This window comes from Coturnix japonica, chromosome 3 (genome assembly GCF_054131305.1).
Source record: "Coturnix japonica strain WE chromosome 3, WE-NBRP24, whole genome shotgun sequence".
Taxonomy (NCBI): domain Eukaryota; kingdom Metazoa; phylum Chordata; class Aves; order Galliformes; family Phasianidae; genus Coturnix; species Coturnix japonica.
Genome location: NC_140665.1, coordinates 101,447,162 through 101,472,760, shown reverse-complemented (window position 1 = coordinate 101,472,760; position 25,599 = coordinate 101,447,162). Strand labels below are relative to the sequence as shown.

Here is a 25,599-nt window from a genome sequence, read left to right as displayed (position 1 = left end):
CATCTTCTTCCCTCCTTTTTTTTATTTTTATCCCCTTTTATAATTTTTCTTTTTTTCTTTTTCTTCTTTCTCTTTTCTCTTTCTTTTTTTCTTTTTTTCTTTTTGTTTTTATTCTTCTTTTTCTTTCCTTCCTTCCTTCCTTCCTTCCTTCCTTCCTTCCTTCCTTCCTTCCTTCCTTCCTTCCTTCCTTCCTTCCTTCCTTCCTTCCTTCCTTCCTTCCTTCCTTCCTTCCTTCCTTCCTTCCTTCCTTCCTTCCTTCCTTCCTTCCTTCCTTCCTTCCTTCCTTCCTTCCTTCCTTCCTTCCTTCCTTCCTTCCTTCCTTCCTTCCTTCCTTCCTTCCTTCCTTCCTTCCTTCCTTCCTTCCCCCCTCCCTCCCTCCCTTTCCTTTTTCCCTTCTTTAAATTCTCTTTTCCTTCTTTACCTCCTCAACTTCCTCTAAGTTCAAAGCAGCAAATTTCAAAGTAAAACTGTCAGCCTGTTCCTTATCATCAGTCTCCCATGGGACCTAAACCAAAGTTCTTCATGCAATTCCATTGCAGGTAGCCTTACAATTCACTGTAAGGAGCTGTGAGGCAGTTTGGGCTCAGCCCCCAATACTAAACCCCAGAGAGCCCATTGGGGTCTCAGAGCTGTCCTGTATCCCTCTCCATCTCCCACAGCAGCTCACAGGCCACTAAAACATAAAACATTAAACAGATGCACTCTCAACAAACACCTCTATTCTCAGAGCCTTCTCTGAGTATTTTATTTCTGATTTTTTTTATGGGAGTCACCCATTGTCAAAAGGGATCAAATGAAGACGTGCCCTCCTGGCACGGGACAGCTGAAGCAGTGTCACTCAACGTGCTGCTGTCAGAGTGGTGATTGAGGCAGACAGGAGGGCTGGGATCAGCCCCAGGCTGTAAAGGACACGGGCAGGTGGCCATGGGGTGGGCTGGCCTGAGGGTGGGCAATACAAAAGGGACTGTGTGGGCAACGAGTGAGCAGGGATGGCAGTGGGGCAGGGAGGGGACAGGAGGATGCATGTGAAGAACAAATGATGGCTGGTGAGACGGCTACATGGGTGGAGAGCCCTAAGTAAGCAAGCTGGCTCATAGGGAGCTGAAAGGATGCTAATGGAAGGGGAAATGAGCAGAGGCAGCATAAAACTGAGTGAGAGGTGGGGAATTTGACATGCATGTCACAAGGGAGAAGGGAAAAACAGAGGCAGTGATATAGAGGGAATTGCCCACCTCCCCATCCTCACTGGCACACATGCAGAGGGGTCAGTCATTTAAGATGCTCTAAGCACTTTTTTAGCCTCAGCCTTTGTTAAGAGAGTCTTCAGCAGCCCCAAGTGTAAGCCACTCTCTGGACAGCATTTCTGACCATGTTCCTTGAGGAAGACTGGACGAACCACTCTGAAGATGCCAGCTGGTGGCAATGGGGCACAGGGGAGCGATACGGGACCCAGGAGGTGAGGATGAAGGGACCGTCTGCTGCTTCGCTGAAGGTAATGTCAGAGTTACTTTTCTTTTTGCAGTATCTCCCTGAGTTTGAGAATTGCTAGTGTCAATGGCCAAGCCTAAGGAGCACAGGAAATGCCAACATAATGCATTGTAAAGGAATACTGGGAGTTCTGGGCAAGGCAGTAGATACTGAGGATGGAGAAGGGGAGGATGGTGAGGTATCCTTGTTGTCCAAAAAGGACCCCAGACTCACTGCTGAGGTCCCACAGACCAGACCACATGGCCATGAGAGCAGCTTGGGTACAGCCTCACCCTCAGAAGTCAGCCTTCCCTTTGCTGTGGGTCTCACTTTCTTATACCTCATAACTATGGGCAGAAAAAGAGCATGAGGCATGTTTGATTTTCAGCATCATCTTCAGAACAAAAAGGGTCTGACTGGAAGAGCTGGTGTCTGATGATAAGTTGGCCTTTGCCTGGAAGGCAGATCTTCAGTGACATTAGAGATATGGGGAGCACTGAAGAGGAACTGTAGAGTTGATCAGTGTAGGCTGTGGGGCCCATGGCATCTCCTGGGCAGTGAAGGTCCAAATTTGTCCTGATTACTCCTAAGGAGTCCAAAGAGTCAATGCTGTTTTCCTCTGGAGTTAGCAGTGAGGAACAGACCCTTTTCTACACACTGTCCTTCTCTTGAAGGCTGCATCCTCCACACCACCCCCCAAAGCTTGCCATGATGTCTACTGTATTCTGGGAGCAAGCTGTGAGCTGGGGAGGGTTTGTGATGTGATCCCAGCCAAACTGTCTTACATGCAATGAGAAGGCAAAAGAAATTTAGAATATATAGATTTATATACAATCAATCATTTTCTTGAAGGGAGTGGTATCCTAAATTTCACTCAGTTCTAAATTTGCATGTATTCAGAAGATGAGGGATAAAGGGAAACTTAGGGGGCAAGGATGGCTGTGCTGAATTGAGGGGGCATTGCTACAGGCTCTTCTGGTTGCCCCAGGAAAAGCACTTTGCCTCTGTGCCTCAGTTTCCCCACCTGAAGTACTGGTGAGCAAGCTTTGCTTAAGAGGAGGCTTTCTGCTCCACTGCAAAGGATCAGAATGGCTAAACAAGATTTGAAAGGGTTAAACCAGAGCCAAGACAACACTTTAAAAGCACATAGTTGCCTCTTAGGACTAGGTGTTGTGGTGCTCATAGAGGCTTGGTTCCCACTGGTAGAGAGCTTTTAGAAGCACTGGCTCTGGGTGATGAAAAGATAACACCCCAACACCTGGCAGGAGCTGAGCCTTTGGGATCCCTGTGAAAGGACTGGAGGTCGGATCATCCCCAGAAGGGCCAAGAGGCAACGAAGTTTGGGGCTTCAGAGCTAGGAGTTTCCTTAAAAAGCAATGAGGAGGAAGCATGGTTTCTGAAGCAAACTGTAAGCTCTGAGATAATGCTTATGAAACAACACCAGAGATCAAAAAAAAGCCAGGCATACAAACCACCTCCAAAACACAAGTGCCTAAATATAGTTGCTGGCCAGACACAGGCAATATTTTGCAGATAGATGCAAAATTGCTTTGCTCAGTTTTCAGCTTCCTGGATGCTGTGGTTAGGATGGTATCAAAATACACACATGTGTGCATAGATATATCTTCAGGTTCCTATTTTTGGATTCCAAGGCTCAAGTGTTAACTGATTTTGCCAGTGATCACACAGAAAAATTGCAAAAGAAGCAAGAAAGGGCTCTGGATGAGTGGTTGCCATTTGGTGTAAACAGATAGGAGGGCAAACTCCAATCGTGCAGATGTTTGGGCTCAAACCCTTCCTGCAGAGGGGCAGAGTATTAGGGAGAGATCTCAACCCCTCTGGGTACCAGGATGGCTTTTTCCCCCTCTTGGAGGTGAATGGAAGTAGATGATTTATTAACCTGTCTCATTCTTTGAGCTATGGTCATAGAATCACATCAACACACCTCAACATGCATGTCCATGCAGGCAGAGAAACCTTAAGCAGCCTCCATCCTTCTAGGAACAACTGCTGCTGGGGAAGCACGTGTCACACAGTCCAAGGGTGGAAAAAGAAACTTGACTACGAGCCCAGATGAGCGAGTGCCTGAATGCCAGACCTTATCAGAAAGCCCATTTTGGGAGCACTGCCTGCCCTGCCATCCTCAGGGATCAATGACGGTGGCCGCAGCCATCCTTTGAGGACAGCTGTCCCATTCTTTCCTCCTTCCCTTCCCCACACCAGGCAGGGACAGATGTGGCTCTGAGTACGTCTCAGATGATTGGGTTACTCTCAGCAGGCACGTTCTGCTGGCTCTCGGTTTGCACATATCTGCCACTCACAATGAATACAGTTTTCCTAGATAGTCACAGAATCATACATAGTGTGAATCACAGAATAGCTTGGGTTGGAAGGGACCCCAAGGATCATCAAGTTCCAACCCCCCCCTGCCACAGGCAGAGCTGCCAACTGCTATTCAGAATGATCCTGGCTCTAAATGGATGCATTTAAACTCCATAATCTCCCATCACTGCAGGCTTTTGTTGTTGCTCTTATGAGACTTTCACATTTAGGCATGCACCCCATTCAGCTCCCTAGCTTTTTCTAATATCTATATTTTCGAAATCCCTGGGTTTTTTGGGGTATTTTTTCATTGCACATTTTTATTTTATTGCTTAAAATCTTTGAACAGCATGGAAAACCCACCCTACCAAGCCTTTAATGGAACAGACCCAGTTCATTCAAGGCACTGAGTTTAACAAAAATCTTCCTCAAGTTGTGTGTTTAAGACCATTAATAACTGCCCTTTTACATCCGCTTAAGTTTTTAACTCCCAGACCATACAGTGTATCAGGATAAGTTATGTAAGAAATGGATATTTGCCCTTCTGCATGGTTGGGATCAAGAATATCCCACGAGATGAGGTTTGTTTCATATCTAATCACTCTAAACCCACTGTCCAGTCTCAGAATTTGCTACCCTAAACCAAGTTTATTTGTAGATAACATTGTTTTCTGTCTAAAGGAGAAACTCTTAGAACATACAATTGTTGCAGTAAACTCTATTCCATCTTGTTTGCAGCCCCAAAGGTAGCAGAGAAATAAGAAAGGGTTGGTCTTATTTTCTTTACCTGCCCTATATACTTGTATGGACTGGTTGCAAAACATTAGGTTAACTTCCCTTCTCATCTCCATCTTCAGAGACATTTCCATGTAGGACAACATCCTTGTGAATCTGGTACATGGACAAACTAACTCCAAAGAGTTTTTTCCCAAACATGGCCATAGGTCCCATGGGCATCTCCAGCATCCCTGAGTGTACCTGCCCCATCAAGAACATGCAACAACCCTAAGCCAGGTGCTCCAGTCGAGGAGTGGAAAGGGAGGGACAATGGTACCAGATTTGGTGCTGGTCAATTGACCCAAGCTTGACCCTACTTTGGGCAAAGGGATGGACAAGAGGCCTCCAAATGTTCCTAACCAAAGTGATTCCCAAGGAGAAATCAGTTCATCAGCTCTGAAACTCAGTTGAGGAGAATTGCTGCCTCTCCAGGAGTGTCCAGAGGTCACGATCCAGACTTCTCTTATGAGATGACATGCTTCTTTATATCCCCATATGGATTAGGCTGCTATGGAATGTAAGGAAGTGTGTGGTTTCAGGGAGACATCGCCAGTGTCCTCTGCTTCCAGCTACTGCAAGGAGTCAGATATTATTTACTATATCCACATTTTACTTGAATTTGACCTAATTCACAAAGCTATCTATAGTCAGGCGGTGTATATTCATCCTACAGGACCCTCTGTGGCTGGACAGAACTCTCCTTCCTGCTCCAAGATTCATAATAAGGTCCTCAGTAATGGCATTAAAATACATGATAAAGGTGTAGGAATGGTTGTGTTGGATCAACCAAGACAAAGCCAACACTGTTACTCTGAGCCTATTGGACTCACAGTAGACAGACTGGACTGGCTGGGTCATACAGAACTTTGTATGGTGCAAAGCAGGCACAAAGTCTTTCCAAAAGCAGTGGGCTGTTTTATTTATATCTGTATTATTGTAGCTCAAGGTAGTCTCTCTACATCCACAAATCTCTCATCCTTGTCTTTACTCTAATGAAGCTGTGAAGGAATGAGTCTTTTGTGAACAAGATGGTTGCCTTTCTCCCATGCAGGACAGCCTAGAGATACTCTAGATATCCTGAATACCCTGTTCCAAGTAACTGAAGGCCCCAAATCATACATTACCTTCTTCCTCTTTAAGCTTACTACTCAAAACTTAAGCAGCAGTCTTAGTTTATTCTAAGAAGGTATCCAGGAAAACATTTTACACTCTGCAGTGACAGGTTTGTTGTTAACATTATGGCCCAAGTTTTGAAAGGTCTTCAAATGCTTATTTTCCCAAAATATGTCCCAAAGATGCCCTCAACAAACTTGATCTGTGTAGAAGCTTAAGGACATGTCTACATTGCTCACAGTTTTAACCTGGTGATGAGTGGTACTTCAAGCAGGCAGACCTAGTAATTCAGCAAATCCATGCCCATGTAGTTGTCCACCTTCAAGGCTAGTTGCATCATTTAGCTGGCTGTGATGCTATAGGCAGTACTGGAGCAGCTACCTTCAGTCACTACAGCTTATATTCCTTGCTGTTGTACTCCTTAGAGGACTGGGCATCCAGGAGTCCAAGTTTCATTGTCTGTATCACTACTAGTTCACTAAATAGAACCAGGGCCAGTTGTTCTTGCCCTCAAAAAGTGGGGAAAACGAATGACTGTTCCATTCACTCATCTTCTTAAATAGATGGACATCGTCAGTGTCCTTCCCAGGAATGGCCCCTGGGTGTGCCAGATCCCAAACTGAGCTTGGGACCTGTTCGGATCACTGTTAGCTGACACAGGTGAAAACTGGGCCATCAACAGCGCTCAACACAGCAGAAACCACTGAATTCCTGTGCTTGTACTTCAGCACTAGAAAATATACCAATATAGACCATGAAACCAATGACATTTATGTTCCTCAGACACCAAGATGCTTTGCAAAATTTCGGTCTGAATCAAAATGAAGGCTTCTGCATCTGACCTAAACCTTGTGGTCTCCTAGATGTACTTCAGGAAGGTCAAACATCATCAGTTATTTCATCGTGCCTTTTTTTCTACAGGTTTAACTCTTAAGTTATGGAGACTTTTTGAGCAGAGAAACACGATAGCAGACCCTATTTTTTTAGTGTGGGGGTATGATCAGCCTATTGCTCGCATCTCAAACATGACGATTCACTTTGCACCTGAAGGCCTCCTGATCTCTTATACTTTGGAGTCTTTAATCTCATGTAGCCATAGGAGCAACCATGCATGGTGAGAAATCAGGAATAAACTATTGTTAGGCACGTTTTGTACAACCCTCAATGCTTATTTCCTCCCTCATGTTAGAAGCTGCGGGGAGAAAATGACCATTAGAGGTGATACCTAAGGTAGATCTCAATCAAGCACTTACATGTCCTTTAAAGTACTCCTTTCCACTCTAACTTCTGACTCTTATTGTTGTTAAATGGAAGATGAGGCAATGGAGAGGCCCCTCCTCACCTGTCCCATAAAGATGATTCATTTCATGCTCTGGGAAATACAGAACAGAAGGGTTGAGGTTCTCCTGGGAGGTGAGTACAGCCATCCATCTTTGAACCACTTTGATCATCCAAAAGATAAAGACCAGAGCCAAGACTTGATACTCTACTCCACATTACTCTACTCTACCCTATTCTATTCTATTCTATTCTATTCTATTCTATTCTATTCTATTCTATTCTATTCTATTCTATTCTATTCTATTCTATTCTACTCAGAAAACAAGTCTTTTTGGAGGAACAAAGCAACACTTAGCAGTAAATTCATACAAAATAGAGCTTTAGAACATTTCAGGGTTCTCCTGATCACCAAACAAAAGAGGCAGAACTTCCCTGCGATCCTGAGTAGGCTGTGGTTGTCTCCCATGTGCAAAAGCAGGACTCAACTTCAGAACCAGAAAGTCCAGCATCTACAGATACAGCTGCACACTTGTTTTGCATTCTGTGGAGATCTGAACTTTGCCTGAAAAGATGTTTCTGATCTCTTTGGAGATATGCTAAGAATATACGACTGCTTTGTCGCTGTTAAACAAGTATTCTATGCCACCCCTTCAAGTCATGTGTGGGTGTCTCAGGCAGCTCATGGCCCCTCAGATGATGCCAGATGCTTATGAGTTGGCAAATGAAGCAGCCCTCCTGGTTTGTCCATAGTCTGTGTAAATTTGGGTTTTAAGTGTGAGGTTGAGTCCCAACCCTCATTTACTCTCTGCAGCTGCCCCCAGCTTGCGGATCCTGCAAGCAGCACTAACTGGCTGCACAGTGTTAGCCAGGATTAAGTTACAGGCACACACTTGCAAGGACACATGAGAAGAAATAACTCAGGCTCATTGTGCAGATATGGGGTTCAGGAAAGATTCTAGCCTGGCTGGGGGTCAAAGCTATGTTTTAACTCTGGTTAAAAAAAAAAAGTCCAACCATAGAATGTCTGCACTCACTCCCTGATTGAATAAAAGCTTTTCAAGGACTGCTTTAATTCTTCCTCCAAGATTGCAGTAGTCTAATGCTGATGAGAGAGAGCATGAAGTGAATTCTGCAGCTGAGTGTTTGCTTGAGATGTCCTTTTGGCAGCAAGGTGGATGTCTCCATAGGAAATATAGAGCTTATGTTGCTGATGCTGATGAAGCAAAGGGTAAGCCTGAAGAAAAGGGAAACCATGAAGAAGACAGGAAATTCCTAAGGTTACACAGGTTAATATTCCTCCCAGTGCTGAGCACTGATGGGGGAAGCAGAGTTAAAAAACAAAGAAAGAGAAGAAATCCCCTCCAAATTAAGATATTTTTCAGAGAAGAAAACTGTACAAAGTCCCCTAAGACTCTACATGTAGATGCAAAGGGGGCTGTGCACAGTGTTGACAAAATGCTGCTTTTGTCCTATTTGGAAGCTGCCTTGCACCCCGCTGCTCATGCTCTCCTGCAGCTGTCTCCTTGCCCCAGCTCCCAGGTACAGCTGGAGGGACTGGGGGGCTCTGAAAAGTGATGCCTGAGTGACAACTGGCAGGTGACTTCCCTTCAATGGACAAAGGAGGGAGCCTACCTTACAGCTGCCAGTTTTCTCTTTTATTTTGTTTCAAAGGGAAAAGAGGAAAAACAGGGAGAAAGAGAGTGGCAGGAAGAAATCAGCGGTGTGGAGAATTCTTTACTCTGAGAGTGGTGAGGTGCTGGATCAGCTGCCCAGAGAGGCTGTGGATGCTCCAACCCTGGAGGTGTTCAAGGCCAGGTTGGATGGGGCCCTGGGCAGCCTGGGCTGGTATTAAATGTGGAGGTTGGTGGCCCTGCCTGTGGTGGGGTGTTGGAGCTTCATGATCCTTGAGGTCCCTTCCAACCCAACTATTCTATGATTCTATGACATCAGTGATGAAAGAGAAATCTTGCTGCTTCTCCGAATCAGGAGCAGATACTACTTAGAATCATGGAACCATAGAGTCACCAAGGTTGGAAAGGACCTCCAAGATCATCCAGTCCAACCAACAGGGTGATGGTGCTGTAGGGATGCTGTCCCCTCAAGTGTCTCACTCAGAAACAAGCTTGGTGTGACAGCTCTGTCCCACTCAACTCAGCCATATAGTTCTGCCACTCTGGATCTACTCCTTCCCCACTCTGACGCTGTGCATGGCACCAGTGCTCCTCTCTAACCTCTCTACTTCCTCCTGCAGGTAAGGCGCAGCGAAGCCAAGCAAGTTACATGCTCAGGAGCTATGCTCTGCTCTGGCTGGTCAAACGGAACCAAGCCCGTCTTCCTCGGAGGTTTGGTCCCCTTCAACCAGCTATAGCAGTGTTGAAAACAGCAGGAAAATGTGCATCCATCTATCTCAGCTCAACCCGGACAGCCTCCCCTCCTGCATGGATCTGCTGGCCCTGAGGAAATGAATCACCAGAAAAGGGAAGGGTTTTGACTTTACTAAGCTTCTCTGCAAGAGTTTACACAACCCTACCTGCTCAGCATTACCACAGACCCAAAATATCAGGTAGAGGGCTTGCAGAACTCTGCAGCATTCAGCTGGTTTCCAACTCTGGGGGAAAAAGCAACCAGGATCAAAAGGATCAAAAAATCCAGTTTCATTTCTTGCTAAATTATTTTATGGAAGGAAATAAAGCCATTTTGTTCTGTTTTGAATTTGAGAGTTGTTTCAGTTTCCCTGGATAGCTTTCAGAAATCAAGAAATACAAGGGCTGCTCTGAAAGTAATGCCTCCTATTTGATGATGCTGACCCACAGTGCCAGAGGCGGATGTTGGTAGGATGGCAGTAGAGGTTGAACCTCCCCACCAATATTCCATTACAGCATTATTGTGCTATTCGTATCTATGATATTTGCCACGGAAATAAATAGGAGGCATTACTTTCAGAGCAACCTATGTAACATTGAACAGTGTGGTTCAGCTTCTTCATCACGCTGTAAGCACGGCAGGATGATATCTCACTCTCTGCTGTCCATAACACAAGAGCACCCTACACTCCCTGTGCTCCACAGCATTTGCACATGTATGTCATAGGCATGATATGACTGTCAGCACGTCTCATTTTGCTTCATCCCCATTACTGTGATTTTTTTCCACTGACTTAAGTGAAAACAGATATTCTTCCACTGCATTTTCTTTTTTTCAGCCAAACAATTATCAGATAACTGGGAGCAATAATTCTTAGAAGTAAACGGGTTCCTTTCTGTTCAGAAAGTGCAAACGTGACCCACTTCTGTTTACTGCAGACTCTTAAAAGTCCAAATTGTTTTAGAAACAGCCTTCAGCAATTCTGCATGAAGCAAACTTCCTGTTCACAGCACATGAAAACACGCTGCAAATCCGCCTTGAAAACATTTGGCAAAATGTTTACGGATGTAATATAAAACAAAACGTTATCGGGCATTCGTTTTCACAGCCAACCACTATCAGGAGGCACTGCATTCATCCCAAGAGCCCATTTCTAAAGGATGCATATACACATCTATATGCTCACACTGAAAATTTCAGCACATAGGACTTCTGTAAGCCTGTTGTAATCCAGTTCATCACATCATAAAGAATCATAGAATGATAGCTTGGGTTGGATGGATCCTCAAAGACCATCCAGTTCCAACCCCCTGCCATGAGCCAACCCATAGCAGCAGGTCACCCAAAAGCTTCCAAGCACCATTGTCAAGAAGGATGTGACAGTGGGACCCCTCTCAGTGCTTGCTTTCCAGAGAACATCACCATCTTCCCTTTCTGCTCATGGGGAGAAAGACCACAATCCACCTCTTATCCAACCACCATTGACCTTCTCTTGCCTCAACCATGTTCTGCCAGGATGTGAGGCCACACAATGCAGGTTTAAAATGTCCATTGCTCTTCCTTAAGGGAAGAAAGACAGAACATTTGAAAGAAAAACAAGCCATCACTCTACCATCTAATAAACAATCTGCTTTGCATGGTGCATCTTTGTCATCTTTGTACGGTAATGCCCTGCTTCAGTCTTTTGACTCAAAGGATTGGGATGATGAGACATCTGAGTACTTTGCCTTCTGGTTTCTTTCCGCTTGTCTAGCATCAGCTGCTTATCAGCTATCAGCCTCTGCACGCTGCAGAAGCCTGGTTGCATCTGGCATCTTCTGCACTGCTGCTCTGAGAGCTGGGTTGCATCTCCTAAGCACCAAGAGAGGCAACAAAGAGGTATGCAGTGGGGCTGTTTCTCTGCAGGGATGTGCCATGGGTTCTGCTTGTCTTTTGCTAAGAAATTATCTGATGAAACAATTATTTTTTGAGCCCCTTGCACACACATGGTTTGCATCCTAACTTCTGCTCGTGCTGGTATGATAAAGACACCAGCTGCCTGAAGCCCATTGCTCCCTTACTGCTTGAGGAAGAGTTTGGCCACAGAAAAATTTAAAAAGCCAAAGACCAGACTCAGTTTTTTATTCTTTAGATTACGTGCATTCCGGTGGTCACATCTACGTTGGGCTCAAGTGTATCTGAAGAAAGCCAAGACTCAGGCTCTTGTAGACTGCCAAGTGTTGATACTGGCCCTTCCCATCCCTACACCCTTTTTGATGCCAATTTGTGAACTCATTGCCCGCTCTTTACACAGTAAAATTAAGAGATGAAGGCCTGCAAACCAGCAATGAGAATGGATTACAGCCTCCAGCATCAGAGGAGAAGCTGTTCTAGAAGGAAGAGCATTGCATCTTGCTCAGAATACAGGCTAAGAAAGTCCTGTGGCATATTTGCAAATCACATCAAAACCACTCTGAGTCACTTCTCTAATACTTCTTGAATTAGGACACCTTCTTGCACACTAAATGTCATGGGCAGGAGTCATTTCTCTGCAAGAAAACATAAGGAGCCCAAGTTCTTATAATGAGATGATGAATGAGTTTGTTTGGATTTTACCCAGGTGTGTGAGTGTATGAGTGATAAAAGTAGAGGAAAAGTACCACTTTGTGGGGTTACTATGGTCTATCTAGTCTTCATCTACAGCACAGTAAGTTAGAGAAGTATCTGTATCTGGAAATAAAAGGCTGACGTATCTGCACCTGGCAATGGGTTCAGAGATAAGGATGAATACAACAATTTCAGTATTCATCCCTCTTCAGATAGATTGAATTACAGTCATCTCAAGAAGGAAAAAGAAAGATTATCCAAAGGGAAGGATGCAGACTACCTGGAAATGGGGACTGCCGAGTAACCTGGAAGCAATGTTGTGGTCCTCAGTGTCTTGGTTGTGAAGTGGTGTTGTGTACCTCCTCATCAGGACACTAAAGCCCTGCATGGAAAACATGTTGTGGCTTAGAGAACCACACTGACAGAGAGGTGTGGGTCAAGTGGAGATCTTCCCACACAAAGCAGAAAGAAAGATGATCAAAGCTCATGGAAACCTGGCCTGAGAGGAAGTGACAAAGGCACAACTAGTGCCTGTATGCCCTGGGGATAGGAAATCAACATCTGCACATGCAACATGTGAAATCTGAGGTGGATGTAAAGAGGAGGACAATGAGGACAACAGCACAGGAGCTCTGAGGGGCAGCAGCAGAGACCCCAGTTCCCTTTTCCCCCTGCTTGCTGTGATTTGTTAGGGTCGAGGTGTGGGCGAGACACAGGATGCGAGCAGATAACACAGCAAACTGAGAATTTCACAATGAGTTAATTGCTTCTATAAAGCATTCTGTCAGCTTGAATGTGAGCCAATTTATGGTTCAAGTGCTTCTTTTTCTTTTTCTTTTTTTTTTTTTCCACCTATATTTTATAATTGGATGTGAATCACGTTGCCACAGGATGTCTTAGAGACAATGACAATAAAGCTGACAGAGAGGTTACGAATCTATTTATTGCTATCATCACTGATCATCATTGAAACAAATAAATGGAGGACACGATAAAGCATGTGCTCAAGAGAGATCTTCACCTCCTCTGGGGATCTAACATCAGCCTCAATTCGCTCTCATCACAGTCACTGCATTTCTCAGAATTTCTTTTAATGTCTTTTTTTTGTGTCAGTTAAGATTGGAAATGGCTCCCAGATGGACTCCTCAGACTGCCTGACAAAGTCTTTTTCCTTTCTAAATCTATTTTCCCACTTAGCCATAGTTGTACTGTCACTGTACCCTCCCATGGGTCACTCGGGTTGGATATTAGGAAAAATTTCTACTCTGAAAGAGTGGTCATGGACTGGAAGGGGCTGCCCAGGGAGGTGGAGGAGTCTCCACCCCCAGAGGTGTTGAGAAACATTGAGATGTAGTACTAGGAGATGTGGTTTAGTGGTAGTAGGTGGATGGTTGGACTGGATGAGGTCCTTTCCAACTTTGGTGATTCTGTGATACTGTCATTAAACATCTGTGCTGGTTTTGCAGTTCAAGGTTTGCTCCTCCACAGCACAGTCCTTATATTTTCAGTCCACCCTCTTTGAACTTTTGATCGTAAGTCCCCACCATTTTTGAAGACTCATTCACAAACATCCCCAAAGGTATTTCCATTGTGTTCTCCTTCAGAACTGCTCTCCAAAATGTCATTCTCAGCTTAGTTTGCCTTTCAGCACATATCCTAATGTTTTTTCTTCTCCCAAAGCCGAGCCTCCTAGGTGAAGAACCACACCTTTCCTCTTTCTCTTTGCTGTAGATCACATACTTCTTTGCCTTCTTCTGCCCAGTCTCATAATGCTTCTTTCAGTCCTATCTTGGCATCTCCTGTGGGAACTTATTATCACTGCTGTTATTTCTCTTTCTTTTCTGTCCTACTAAATAGTCTTATCTCAGCAGACAAGTTCTACTTTTTCTTTTTTCTCATTCTCTCCCCCATCCCACAGTAGGCTGAGTGAGCAAAAGGCTGAGCGCTGTTTATCTGCTTGCTGGGTTAAACCACAACATCTGCTGGCTTTGCTCACTAAGTGACATGCAAGCACGTACCTCATGTTGGCCAAAAGATACCATCCTTTTCATTGGGCGTTAGGGCTAATTTGGCTCAGCTCCGCAGTGAATCCCAGGGCAATAATACTAATAGCAATGCTGATGATGATCAGGATGAGACTGCAGGGAGTGATCATAGTTTTTTCCACTTAACCAAACCACATCACAGTCCTGCTTTAATCACCTGTTAATTACTACATTGTAGGTTTAAAAATCCTACATCTCATCAAGTCCAGCTCACAGACCTGGAAGCCCTCTTTTTGCTATCCTCCAAAACAGATCCAAAACCAAAGAGAGCAGCCTACTTTCTTCAAATGGACTCCTTGATTACCTAGATATTAGATACTAGTTAGGCCACAGATGTGCCAACCACTGACAGCAACCACAACTGATGAATAACTGTGATATCGATTGAGCTGTGTTTGAAGAATTCAGGCGTGCCACAGGAAATGATAATCCCTACTGCAGCTGCTGTAGAGGTAACCGTTAAACAGAGATAGAAGGTTATTTTATCTTTTATGACAGCTCCCTCTCCGAAGAGATGGAGAAAAGAGCAGGAATTCAATCCCTTTGGAATGGACTGATGGATGTTCCCCAACAAAATGTCCATTCAGAGCAGGAATTATATTATATTAAACTGAAATGTAGCTTCAGTGTTGAATCAAAGTGCTCACAGCTTCTCTTTGGGTTCAGAATTTCTCTCAGATACCTCCAGGCCTCAGAAGTACTGCAACCATGGTTCTCCCAGAACTCATCTCCATGTTGTGCAGTAGATCATGCAGTGCTTGCACTTAAGTGGAAGTGTTGCCTTAATTTACAGGGATCTGTGAGAATATACACTCAAAAGATGAACCTCTAAATGCATTCTCCAACAAGAAATAAATAAACAAGAAATAAATAAATAAATAAAGATTTATTTATTTCCAACAGAAATAAATAAATCTACAGGCAAATAGAAAAAAACTCCTCATTCTGCAAAAGAAACACAGTTTAAAGTATCTCAAAGAATCATAGAATACCCTGAGCTGGAAGAGACCCACAGGGATCACTGAGTCCAACCCCTGATCCCACTCAGCACCCCCCAAACCCAAGCCCTATGGCTGAGAGCAGTTCTCCAGCTCTCCTTGAGCTCTGGCAGCTCGGAGCTGTGATCACTGCCCTGGGGATCTGTCCCAAATATTCCCCCTACAAAGACAAACAGCATCCCTGTACCTTTCCCATCTCATCTGACTTTGCTTCTAGGAGCCACACCCTATTTTTCCACCTAAGCTCTAATAGATCCCTGTTGAACCTAACCAGCCAGTTTAAAGATCTATCATCTCTGCTTTAATTTACAAGACATCGGAGCTCTGCCTCTGACTCACACTTTGACTCTGAGCGGAGAAAGTGTTTTACACTGATATAACCAGATTTGAGTGATCTCAACTGGGTAAAGTGCTTCAGTAACAACTTAATCACGAGAAAACTTCCACCAGAGCCCAGCAAAGGGCTAGCTCTGATTCTGAAAGGTTTTAGGTAGCCTTTCAGTAAGCTTTTTGAGCATCCTGGTTCTCAGCTCTCCAAGTAGCTATTCAGCATCTACTGAACATGGCACCAATCGTTTCCTGCGCTATTTAGTTCTAACAGGAAGTCTCTGTAACACCACAGCGCCCTCTGTGACACCTACCTACGATAATATACACGTGGGTTATAGAAACCATCACTGCATACATCTGTGTGTATGATTGTAAAAGCAGCCGATCAAATTACAAATAGGTACCTATACATACGGCCCTTTTGCGTGTAGAAATGAAACAGGTAGTTAAAAGAGAGCTGAGCATCAGAATTAAGCATGTCCCTTGATGTTCTAATATCACAGGGGGAAAAAGAAACGGGTTCAGTTTTTCTCTTCCAAGCAGAGCAGGAAGAAACATAAAGTTGTTTAAGCTTATAAAAGTTTTTGGGTCAGAAATGTGGGAGTTTCGTTTGTATAATTCGGACTGATGGAAGCACTTCAAGATGCACATTTTTTCCTGAGACCCTCCTATCTTGCCTACGAAAATTGTAGGTGAGTGTGGTGATGGCTCAAGCAAACCATGGAAAGTTTTGGGTTTTTTTTTCACCCTCTCAGTGTTGCTTTACATTAGCAGTGTTTGAATGCCTGACTGTTCGCCTTTCACGTGGTGAGGTAACCCAAACCACTGACACATTTAGAGTAGAAGAGCCTGGATTTAGGGTCAGGCTGGTTTAACCTGACCTTCCGCTTCCTTACAGGCTTTTGAAGTTGTTCTTGGTTCTAAAATTGAAAATTTAACTGACCCACTTTGAATGGATATTTCTGTAAATTGCATTAGAGAAAATCCCTCTGAGGGAACCTTTTCCGCTAACCTGTCGGTCTCTAAGTCTAAGAGGGAAACTGAATTGTACATGTAACTTTTCAAGTGTCAGCATCTCCTAAACAAGCTGATGTAGGTCAGGGCTATTGCAGAAACTGTAAGCTAAGTTCTGCCTTTGTTGACATCCTCCTTTGGATGGCAGAAGGTGAGGAAAAATTTGGACTTGGGCGTAAAGATTAGGCACTTCTTTTATGTAACATTTTCATCTGCAGACATCACCAGAACTAGACTTGAGAAGAGGAAAGGGGCAGACCAACACGTCTTCTACACCAGGCATTGCTTTAGTGTACATATCCATGTAATGACTCCAAAGCTCGCACCAGAGTACCAGGACTTCCCTTTGTGAGTTTCCAAGGCATTCAAAGTGAAAGGAGGGACAGCCTTATAGCATCTCTGAATCTCCAGGCCTGCAACTGCTTTACATTATCCTACTGAAAATACTAATTCCTCAACAGGAGAAAAGGATCCTGATCATCACCATGTCAAACAGAGCCTGTCCACTCAAACACAAGGATTTAAGCATGTTTAGTTACTTTCATGGTAGGGTACGACACAGCTGCAGGATGCTGGTCTTAACTAGGATGGAGGGAAAGCAGCATGTGCTGACGAACCGCTTGGGGTCACAGATCACTGTCACCCCAAATTCAGAGCTGGCATACAGACAGCCCTGGGGCTACACAGTGAGAAGCAGTTCTGCTCCCAACATTTTAAGTGTTGAATGGTATCACCTATCTTCCATAGTGTCTCATGGAGCAGATGCCTGTAGCTCCTTCCAGTTCTCCTGCCTACAAGAGGAGCCATTTTTCACCGCACTGCCTTCAAGGGGCATTTTTCTTGGATCTCTCTGTCTTCTCCCTTACTTAGAAACTGAAGGTTTAACTACATCCACCACAGCTCCTGGAGTCCTGTCTCATAGTGCAAGATCTGGAAGTGAAATAAAAAAGTTGGCAATCTCAGAATCAAATAAAAGCAGCCTTTGGGGTTTTATTTCCTATATGAAGAGTGACCAAGTTTGGAAACACGCTGTCTGAAAACATTCTAGTCAAAACTGAAATGTAACAGGTGAGGTATACACGTATAGTATTAGATATGGATGTTGGCGGCCCTGCCAGTGTCAGAGCCTGATGATCCTTGAGGTCCCTTCCAAGCCAAGCCATTCTATGTTTCCATGATGTGATTCTGTGTATAAAAAAAATAACCTGCTGTCCAGCAATTTAGAACGAAGAACCATCAGGGTGACCAACAAGTGGGTCCAAGCCATCAGTGATGGCGATGTTGGTGTCTGTGACACCTGCAGCATCTCAAGTTGAGACCACGAGGCACGTTTATTTACATTTGACTAACAGACGACTGCAGCCCCAATTCAAAACCTCATACTTTGCATGTGTTCGCTGAGGTGTGCATGTCAATTTTTCAGTGGTTTTCTAACACCAGCGTGGAGTTTTGTCATTACACAGATAAAGCAATGACATCACCTACGAGTCTAAGAAAGGGAGGGACCTATATCCTGTTTTCCACCTGCGTTAATGGAATATACACATACACTTTTCAATGCAAGACAAGAAACCACTGGTAAGGGTGGGAAAAAAACACCTACTCCCCATTAACTAGGACAGCAGGAAAGCCCTTATAAAAGGACCAGCAGCAAATGCACACAGACACCTTCAGCTCGACAGAGCCCAGCACAAGCATCAGCTGCAGCAAGAAAAGGAAGATGCCTCAGATCCCTTGTTCTCCTCTGGTAAGAACCTGCTTTGTGTTTTATTTTCCCCTAATTGGACAAGGATGTACTTCAGTTCTAATAGACAAGCATCAGGAACGGGGCACCCGTTTTTAAGAAAGCCATTTAAACCTTGAGTTATTGAGAAGAGCTGAAACAGGACGCTGCTGAATAGCACCAGAATGGGACATGTTGTATGGGTTTGTTAGCATACCATATACTGCAACAGAAACCAAAACAAGCAATAAATTGAAAACTTATCCCTAGAGTAATTGGTGTTTTTTGTTGTTGCTATACTCTTTTAACACCTCAAATATGATATTATTTAGTATAACCAAGATTTGTACATCACCAAGTGGCAACTGAGTATACATTGGTATCAGTAAGAGTTAACCCATGCAAAGATGAACATGATATACAACAGATTTTGCCATAATTACCCCAACCTACAGTATGAGATTTTACTACCAGCTAGGATGAGTGTGAATGAATTTCCCAGGCTCACAGACGTATTATTAGTTGTGTGATCTTACAGCAGCTGTACTTTCACTGTCCTAAATGTACCATTTCTCTCCAGTTCAGACCATTGCTGTTAGTGTTGCTGGCCATGTTGTCAGCCAGCATTTCTGCCCATGGGAAGGTGATATGGCCGGGACTTGAACCAGAGAGCCTATTCAAGAAAGCAGATGCTGGATGCCCAACCCAAAAAGATGGAAAATTCCCTCAAACTGTGAGAGTCAACATAAGCATCAGCAACATGAACCAGGATACCAAAGTGGCTCCTGATATCAGCAAACGTTCACTGGCTCCATGGGATTACAGGTACTGTGTCTGTCCCTGTGGTCTATAAATGCACTGGGTTAAGAGTAATGCAGAGTCTATGTCTGTGTTGTGCTTCAGCATGGAGAAATTTTGTCAATATAAGGATAGCCACTGTCCATATAATCCTTTTTGTAAGCTAATTGATGAATAAAGGGGGATAGAGCAGAAGTATGGTATAGGCCAATATACATGGGAAAAAAAAGCAAATTAGCCTTGTAATATCATTAATGTATATACTGGGGCAAGATTTATCTTCAAGTGCATTTGTCACAGAGAGAGTCTTCTGCCCCTTTAAGGCAATCTTCCAGGGTTTATAGGTACCCATCCAGGGAGCTCATAAAGCTCCAGACTAACACAGCCCCAGCGATGCAGCAGCATTTCCACTGCCAATGCTTCCCTAACCTTTCATGTCAATTTACAGGATCGATGAGGACCAAAACCGCTTCCCCCGGCTGGTTGCAGATGCCCAGTGCCGCCAGTGTGTGAACTCAGCAGGGCAGCTGGACCACAGCGTCAACACCGTGGCCATCAAACAGGAGATCCTCGTCCTCCGCCGCGAGCCCAGGGGCTGCAACCACTCATACCGCCTGGAGAAGAAAATGATCACTGTGGGCTGCACGTGTGTCACCCCACTGATCCAGCACCAGGCCTAAGGGGAGCCCACAGCATGAGAATGGGGAGCTGCAGGAGAACAGCCTTGCCTGACAGCAATGAGAATCCACAGAGCTGAGCCAGGCCACGATCATAGCGAGAATCTGTTTTGTGCTTGTTTTGTCTTTAAATCCTTTTCCCCTTTAAAACTCTGGATTCAGAATACAGCCCCCTTCCACGTGCTCCGTGAGAAGTCAAACGTCTTGACTCGACACTTTGAAGAGCCTATTTATTTAATTCTATTTATGCCGATGAACAAGTTTGTAATTATCTATGTTTATTTATCTCTATGCAATAATAATAATAAAAATCAAACAGCAAATCAACTCTTTGGTGTTCTCTCTTTCTGAAGAAGCTTCTTCTCATACAGCAAGAAATCACTCCACTTAGTACTGTGCAAATACAAAAAAAAAACCCAAATTCTCTTGACAAAACCTAGATCTGTTGCAGTAGAACACAAAGAGCACAGAACAATTATCACTTGTATCATTAGCATTGTTTTACCCATAGAGAAAGAAAGGCACCTGGGAGGAAATCATTTACTGAACGACACTTCAGCAGAAAATAAAGCCATGGGTGAATGCGCAGTTCACTTCATTATCTGATTGAGAGGGAGCTGTCAAGGAAAGGGTCAACACATGCTCTAAATGCTTCTTTGGCAGAAAAGAAACTTACTCCCCCAGAATGGAGAATATATTTATACTATGAAGCTTAACTTTGGTTAGTCCTCCATAGGTAGGGAACAGAGCACGAGTGACTCAGATGGATCACTGAAGCGATCAAACGCTGCTCAGTGGAAATGCTCATTGCTAACCGCAGTTAATTTCCTCCACGCTCATGTCCTCCCAATGCATTTGCCACCAGTAGTCCATGCTCCAGATATAGAACACACCAGAGAGTCACCGACTGCCACACTGATACCAGCCCAGGCTGCCCAGGGCCCCATCCAACCTGGCCTTGAACAACTCCAGGGATGGACGGGGCATCCACAGCCTCTCTGGGCAGCTGTTCCAGCACCTCACCACATCATAGGAAAGAACTTCCCCCTGACATCCAACCTAAACCTCCCCTCCTTCAACTTAAAGCCACTTTCCCTTGTTCTGCTATCATCTACCCTTTCAAAGTCATCACATTGTGAGCAGCAGAAACAGTGAAGTTTTGTTCACAGCTTTAATTACCATCAAACACAACCTGATATAACATTGTCCATATGAAGGTATTTAGCAGCAAGATCCTAACTTGCTTCTTTCCTACCTTATCTCCATCATTTCCTCTTTATGGTCTGCTGCAGGTCCTGAAGTTCACCCAGTTGGCTGTACCAAGAATATCAAGCACAGGAGCAGACTGCAAAATAAAAACCAAACAGCCAGGAACATGACGATGTTCTGCCTTTCAAAGGCAGGCTTCTCTGCCAAGACCCTGACATTTTTATGCTGCTCTCAGGGAGGTATTCATCAAGTTCAACTTCAACCCAGGAAGACTGAAATAAAGCTGGGTGCCCTGTCCATTAAATAACCCCTCAATATCCTACCACTTGCTATAGGGAGGAGCTTTGGCCAATGGTCTACAACAGTCAAAATGAAGGACCTTTTATCATCTGGTAGGGACAGGAAGATTAGCGAGGGCTGGCGCATGAGTACTGCAGATTTATTAGCAATTCTGAGAGAGCATCAATGTGGAAAAAGTCAGAACCAGGTCAGACAGCTGAAATACCAAAATGAGTACAACCTTCTGCTGCAGAGATGCTCCAGTCCCTCTTCCAGCAGGGTCATTATCCCTCGGACCATCTATCAAACCAATGAAATCCATTCCTTAAGGTATAAACATTTTAATTTACTTGACCTAGTGCCAAATTCATGTTCTCCTCTGTAATGTGCATGGATGTGGTACATGGTTCTGCAGAAAACAATCATAGAGCCATAAGGTTGGAAAAGACCTCTAAGATTGTCTAGTCCAGCTGTCCACCTATCACTAATATTGTTCAATTGGAAGCAGGTAATACTATGGCTAGAATCATAGAATCCTTAGAGTTGTAAGAGACCTCTGAAGGCCATTTAGTCCAGCTCCCCTGGAATGCACAGGGACACCACAGCTAGGTCAGGTTACCCAGCATCTGGTCCACCTTTGCCTTGAAAGTCTCCAGGAATGGGGCATCAACCACATCTCTGGGCAGCCTTTTTCTGCGCCTCACCACCCTCACTGTAAAGGATCTTTTATTTGTATCTAACCTAAATCTGCCCTCTTTGAGCTTGAAACTTTAACCTATCATCACAGGCCCTACTAAGGAGTCTGTCCCCTTCTTTCATGTAGCTCCCCTCTAGATACTGAAAGGCCGCACTATCAGGTGCCCTCAAAGCCTTCTTTTCTTCTGGTTGCACAGCCCCAGCTCTCTCAGTTTGTCCTTGTAAGGGATGTGTTCCACCCCTTGGGGTCATTACCTGGATTCATTTGGGTGGAAGACTATTTACAATGCTGTTGAGTTTCCTTAAGCATCGTGACCTAATACATCTTTCTCCATATTACTAAATCCAATGGATAGGGTGAATTCTGAACCAGAACACCTTGTCATGAGGTCATCTAATTAGTCCCTTAGTTTCTCTATGCGTGTCAGGAGGAATTTTTTCCCCTTTGAAGGGCAGTGAGGCCCTGATCCTGCTGCCTGGATTGCTGCGGGTGCCCCTTCTCTGGAGGTGCTCAAGGCCAGGCTGGATGGGACCCTCTGCAGCTTGATTTAGTGGGTGCCAACCCTGCCCATGGCAGGGGATTGGAACTAAATGGCCATTGAGGTCCCTTCCAACTCATCTGAGTGGCAAATGGTCAGATCTCCATGCTCATCGGTGCCCATTATCAAATCAAGCTACAAAGATGCCAGATGGCTGTGAAAGAGGAAAGTTTCAACACTATCAAACCTTACTATGAGAAGGGGGATAAGATAAGGGGGTAGAATGCAGATTTCAGAAGTCTGAAAGAAGAGGAAAACTGAAAAATATAATAGTGGTGACTGAGATAGAAGAGAAACCATCCGTGCTCATTTACTGGAACAAAACATCTTGACCTTGATACAAACAAATTGTGCTCAGTAAGGATGGAAATAAACCAAAAACATAACTCTTTGTACGCGACTGTAAAACCATCAAAACTCACTTCTAGAAAGCTATGACCAGACACAGCTGAGTAGAACCTGCTTGGTACGTGACCCCAAAGAGCATCAGGTGTATTACCAATATTACATTGAAGTGATAAAAAAAAAAATAAAAAAATAAAAAAAAGAAGGATTAGGGTAGATTTCTTGCTAGGAAAATGAAGAAAGGGCCAAAAAAAATAATTGCAATAAGCAGAAATGGAACAGCACTGGAGAAGATATCATCTTGGCCCACTCAAAAACATGTCTTCCAAAGCATATGTTTAAAAATAATATCAGAGAGGAAAAACGTAAGAGGAAGAAGGTTAAGGTGTGATATGGTTGAGTAGCTTGAGGTAGCAGTGGTAACAGGAGGATGGTTGGGGCTAGATGATCTCGTAGGTCCTGTCCAACCTGTGATTCTATGATTCTAAGGGACAAGGAGGGGAGATCGAGTCACGTATCTCATATTTTATCCTGTGATGGTGACATGGGTGCAGTTTCTGTTCTGGATCTGTCAGGTCACCTTGCGGTATGGCCAGGACCCACAGCTGGTGTGGAAAGTCATCTCTATTCACTCTGTTGTCATCAAATGCCCAAAGGACTGGTCAGCAAAGCGTTCATCCCCTCAGAACTTTGCCTGTTAGTTCTAATTCCCAATAAACCACGACTGTTTCTGGATTTTCAACTTATTGTTCCTCTGGTTTACTAAACACACAGCTTGCACAGCTCTCTGTTTGTCCCCTGAACCATTAAAGCCTCATCACCTTTATTCTTAATATATTTTTGTTGAGTTTTAATAGTAGTAGTTTTGAGCAACAAATGGACTTGGAGGCTTTAAAAAGGGCAACAAGACCAACAACCTCTGCCTGTTGTTAAGGGCCCAGAGAAGCCTGGATCACACCAACAGGAAAATACACCACAGCACAGACTGGGGAAGAGGCTTTTACCTGGGCTTACATCCCTGCTAACACAGGATTCTTTATGCTTCCTTCACCATCCCATGAGAGCTGCTCCCCAGCAGGACTGCTGCTTGATCTCCCTAGCTGGGCACAGCCAAGAGTAAGCAAAGGACAGCAAGAGGAGGTTAGAGAGAGGCGAGCAGAAGAGCAGAAAGGAAAAGCTCGGAGGTTCAGACACCAACCTGTTAGTATGGGTTGCTTAGCCCAGCGAGACATGAAGACTGTGGAGCTGTTTCTATGCCTGCAGCTGTGCCTCGTCCTCCTGGCACAATAACCAAGTCCCTGAAGGCTGCCCTAAACTCTATTTCACAGCCAGATCCACAGCTGTGCTGGGAGCAGAGGCAATGACTGACCCAGCACTGAAATGGGCACATTGACTAAAGGAGTGGATTGCTGCTGGGAGGGAAAAATAGGCAGAGCTTTTAGCAAAGGCTGATTCTCAGCTTCAAAGTGTATCTGCACTTGGTGGTGATATGACTGTGCTGCTTACAGGAAGCGTGATCTTGTTTGCCATGTTCTTAGATTGACCTACCTCACCTTAAAAGCTTCAAATCAACTCTCTAAGAACGATGCCATTAGAAGGAAATAACCTTTGCTGCTGGGTTTATTTAGTAGCAATCCCCACAAACGAGTGCCTGCCTTACTGAGAGATGTGTGGTTTGTAGTCAATACTGCTGGAGCCAAAGCCTCATGGCCCATGGGTGAGGTCCATAATTAACTTCCTCGATTCCTTAGTTAATTGCTTTTGAATTTCCTTAATCAGCTGCTCAACCGTTCCTCCTATTAGAACAAATCTTAGGGTAGAGTGGTTGGCACAGGAGAGTTCACCCATTCAACTACCATGAACCCAATGTCAACCCAATTATGAGTAGAGAAAGAGCATCAGGCTCGTTTTCTCTCCACAAAACAAATGAGAACAACCCCACAGGTTAAGCTTATTGGGAAGGAGAGAAATAGGTCACCAGCAAGAGCTGGGTGTCACAGTGTGTCTTCCTGGTCAGTGGTTACTGGAAGAACAGTGCTGGAGTTCAGCAAGAGCACAAAGAGAAGCCTCCATGGGCTTGGTCCCCACCACATGAAGGGCTTGGTGGTCATAACGAAACAGCTGCTGCCACAAATGAGTACAAGTGCTTGTAATTGAATGAGGTGGTTTCTCCATCATGCTGCCCATGGCTTGTTTAACTGGAGATAGGCTCCTAGGGGGCTTACGCTGCTTGAAAGTCAGGCATGAAAGGAGATGGTTGGACCTAATGATGATATGAGCTGCTCAGGGGAAGAAACAAGAATGCTTCTAGGAGTCTACTTGCACCAGGTATGTCTAATTTAAAGTGAATTAAATGCAGCTGAAATGAGAAAGCTTGCACACAAGTTTATCCTGGTTTAAATGCAGGTGAATGGGGAAATAGAGACATCTCAGCCTCAACAGTAGAAACTAAAGCTACTGTTGAATATTCTCCAGGTCTGCACAAGAGATGAGTACTGCTAATAATAATAATAAAAAAGCTAAAGCAAACCAACAGCAAAGAGCCCTGGAGGTGTTTCTCGTTTATTCTCTTGATATGGAGGGTTCCTCACCCACCGCTTCAAGGCCAGGTTGGATAATGAGCAGCGAGATGAATCCATCTCTTCATGTTTCCCTGAGTTCCTGTTCAACCAACCACCCAGATGGTGAAGGTAAGGGGAATGCTTAAGGATATCTTGTTTGGAAGACAATAGGACAGATCTTCTGAATCCCAACCCAAATTTCAGCTGCCATCCTGCAAGGCAATGTTACATACTGTTCTTCCAACCATCCTGACAGATCACCCCATCAGTTCCATTTCCAGCTCCTCCAGCACTGCCTGTGTAACTCCACTTCACTGATTTCAACCCTTTTTTTCCCCATCCTTCCCTCTGTTTAGATTGCAATTTCTCATTTGCTTTGCTGAAATCTCACAGTGCCACTGCAGTACAACCCCATTCTCCCTGTGTCTGCTTTCATTCTGAGCTGGCACAAAACAACGTTCTTTTAAATAAAATA

At 44.3% G+C, this 25,599-nt stretch overlaps 1 protein-coding gene and 1 long non-coding RNA gene across 2 annotated transcripts; both read left to right on the top strand.

The window, feature by feature from the left end:
- The first annotated feature begins 985 nt into the window (after nt 1-985).
- On the top strand, nt 986-9,670 carry LOC146761612 (uncharacterized). The gene is made up of 2 exons (XR_014944989.1): nt 986-1,492; nt 9,212-9,670. It is a non-coding gene; the product is annotated as an uncharacterized LOC146761612 (long non-coding RNA).
- Nucleotides 9,671-14,876: 5,206 nt separating this feature from the next.
- LOC107312341 (interleukin-17F-like) lies at nt 14,877-19,806 on the top strand. The gene is made up of 3 exons (XM_015859651.3): nt 14,877-18,044; nt 18,601-18,845; nt 19,267-19,806. Exons 1-3 carry the CDS (start codon nt 17,952-17,954, stop codon nt 19,496-19,498), a joined length of 570 nt encoding a protein of 189 aa, XP_015715137.2. The 5' UTR covers nt 14,877-17,951; the 3' UTR covers nt 19,499-19,806.
- Nucleotides 19,807-25,599: the final 5,793 nt, after the last annotated feature.

Bases quoted from the DNA above. Each gene is read 5' to 3' on its own strand.
- LOC107312341 (XM_015859651.3), top strand. From the start codon at position 17,952: ATGCACACAGACACCTTCAGCTCGACAGAGCCCAGCACAAGCATCAGC. The intron at 18,045-18,600 runs GTAAGAACCTGC...ATTTCTCTCCAG, and splicing joins AGATCCCTTGTTCTCCTCTG to TTCAGACCATTGCTGTTAGT. The intron at 18,846-19,266 runs GTACTGTGTCTG...GTCAATTTACAG, and splicing joins CTGGCTCCATGGGATTACAG to GATCGATGAGGACCAAAACC.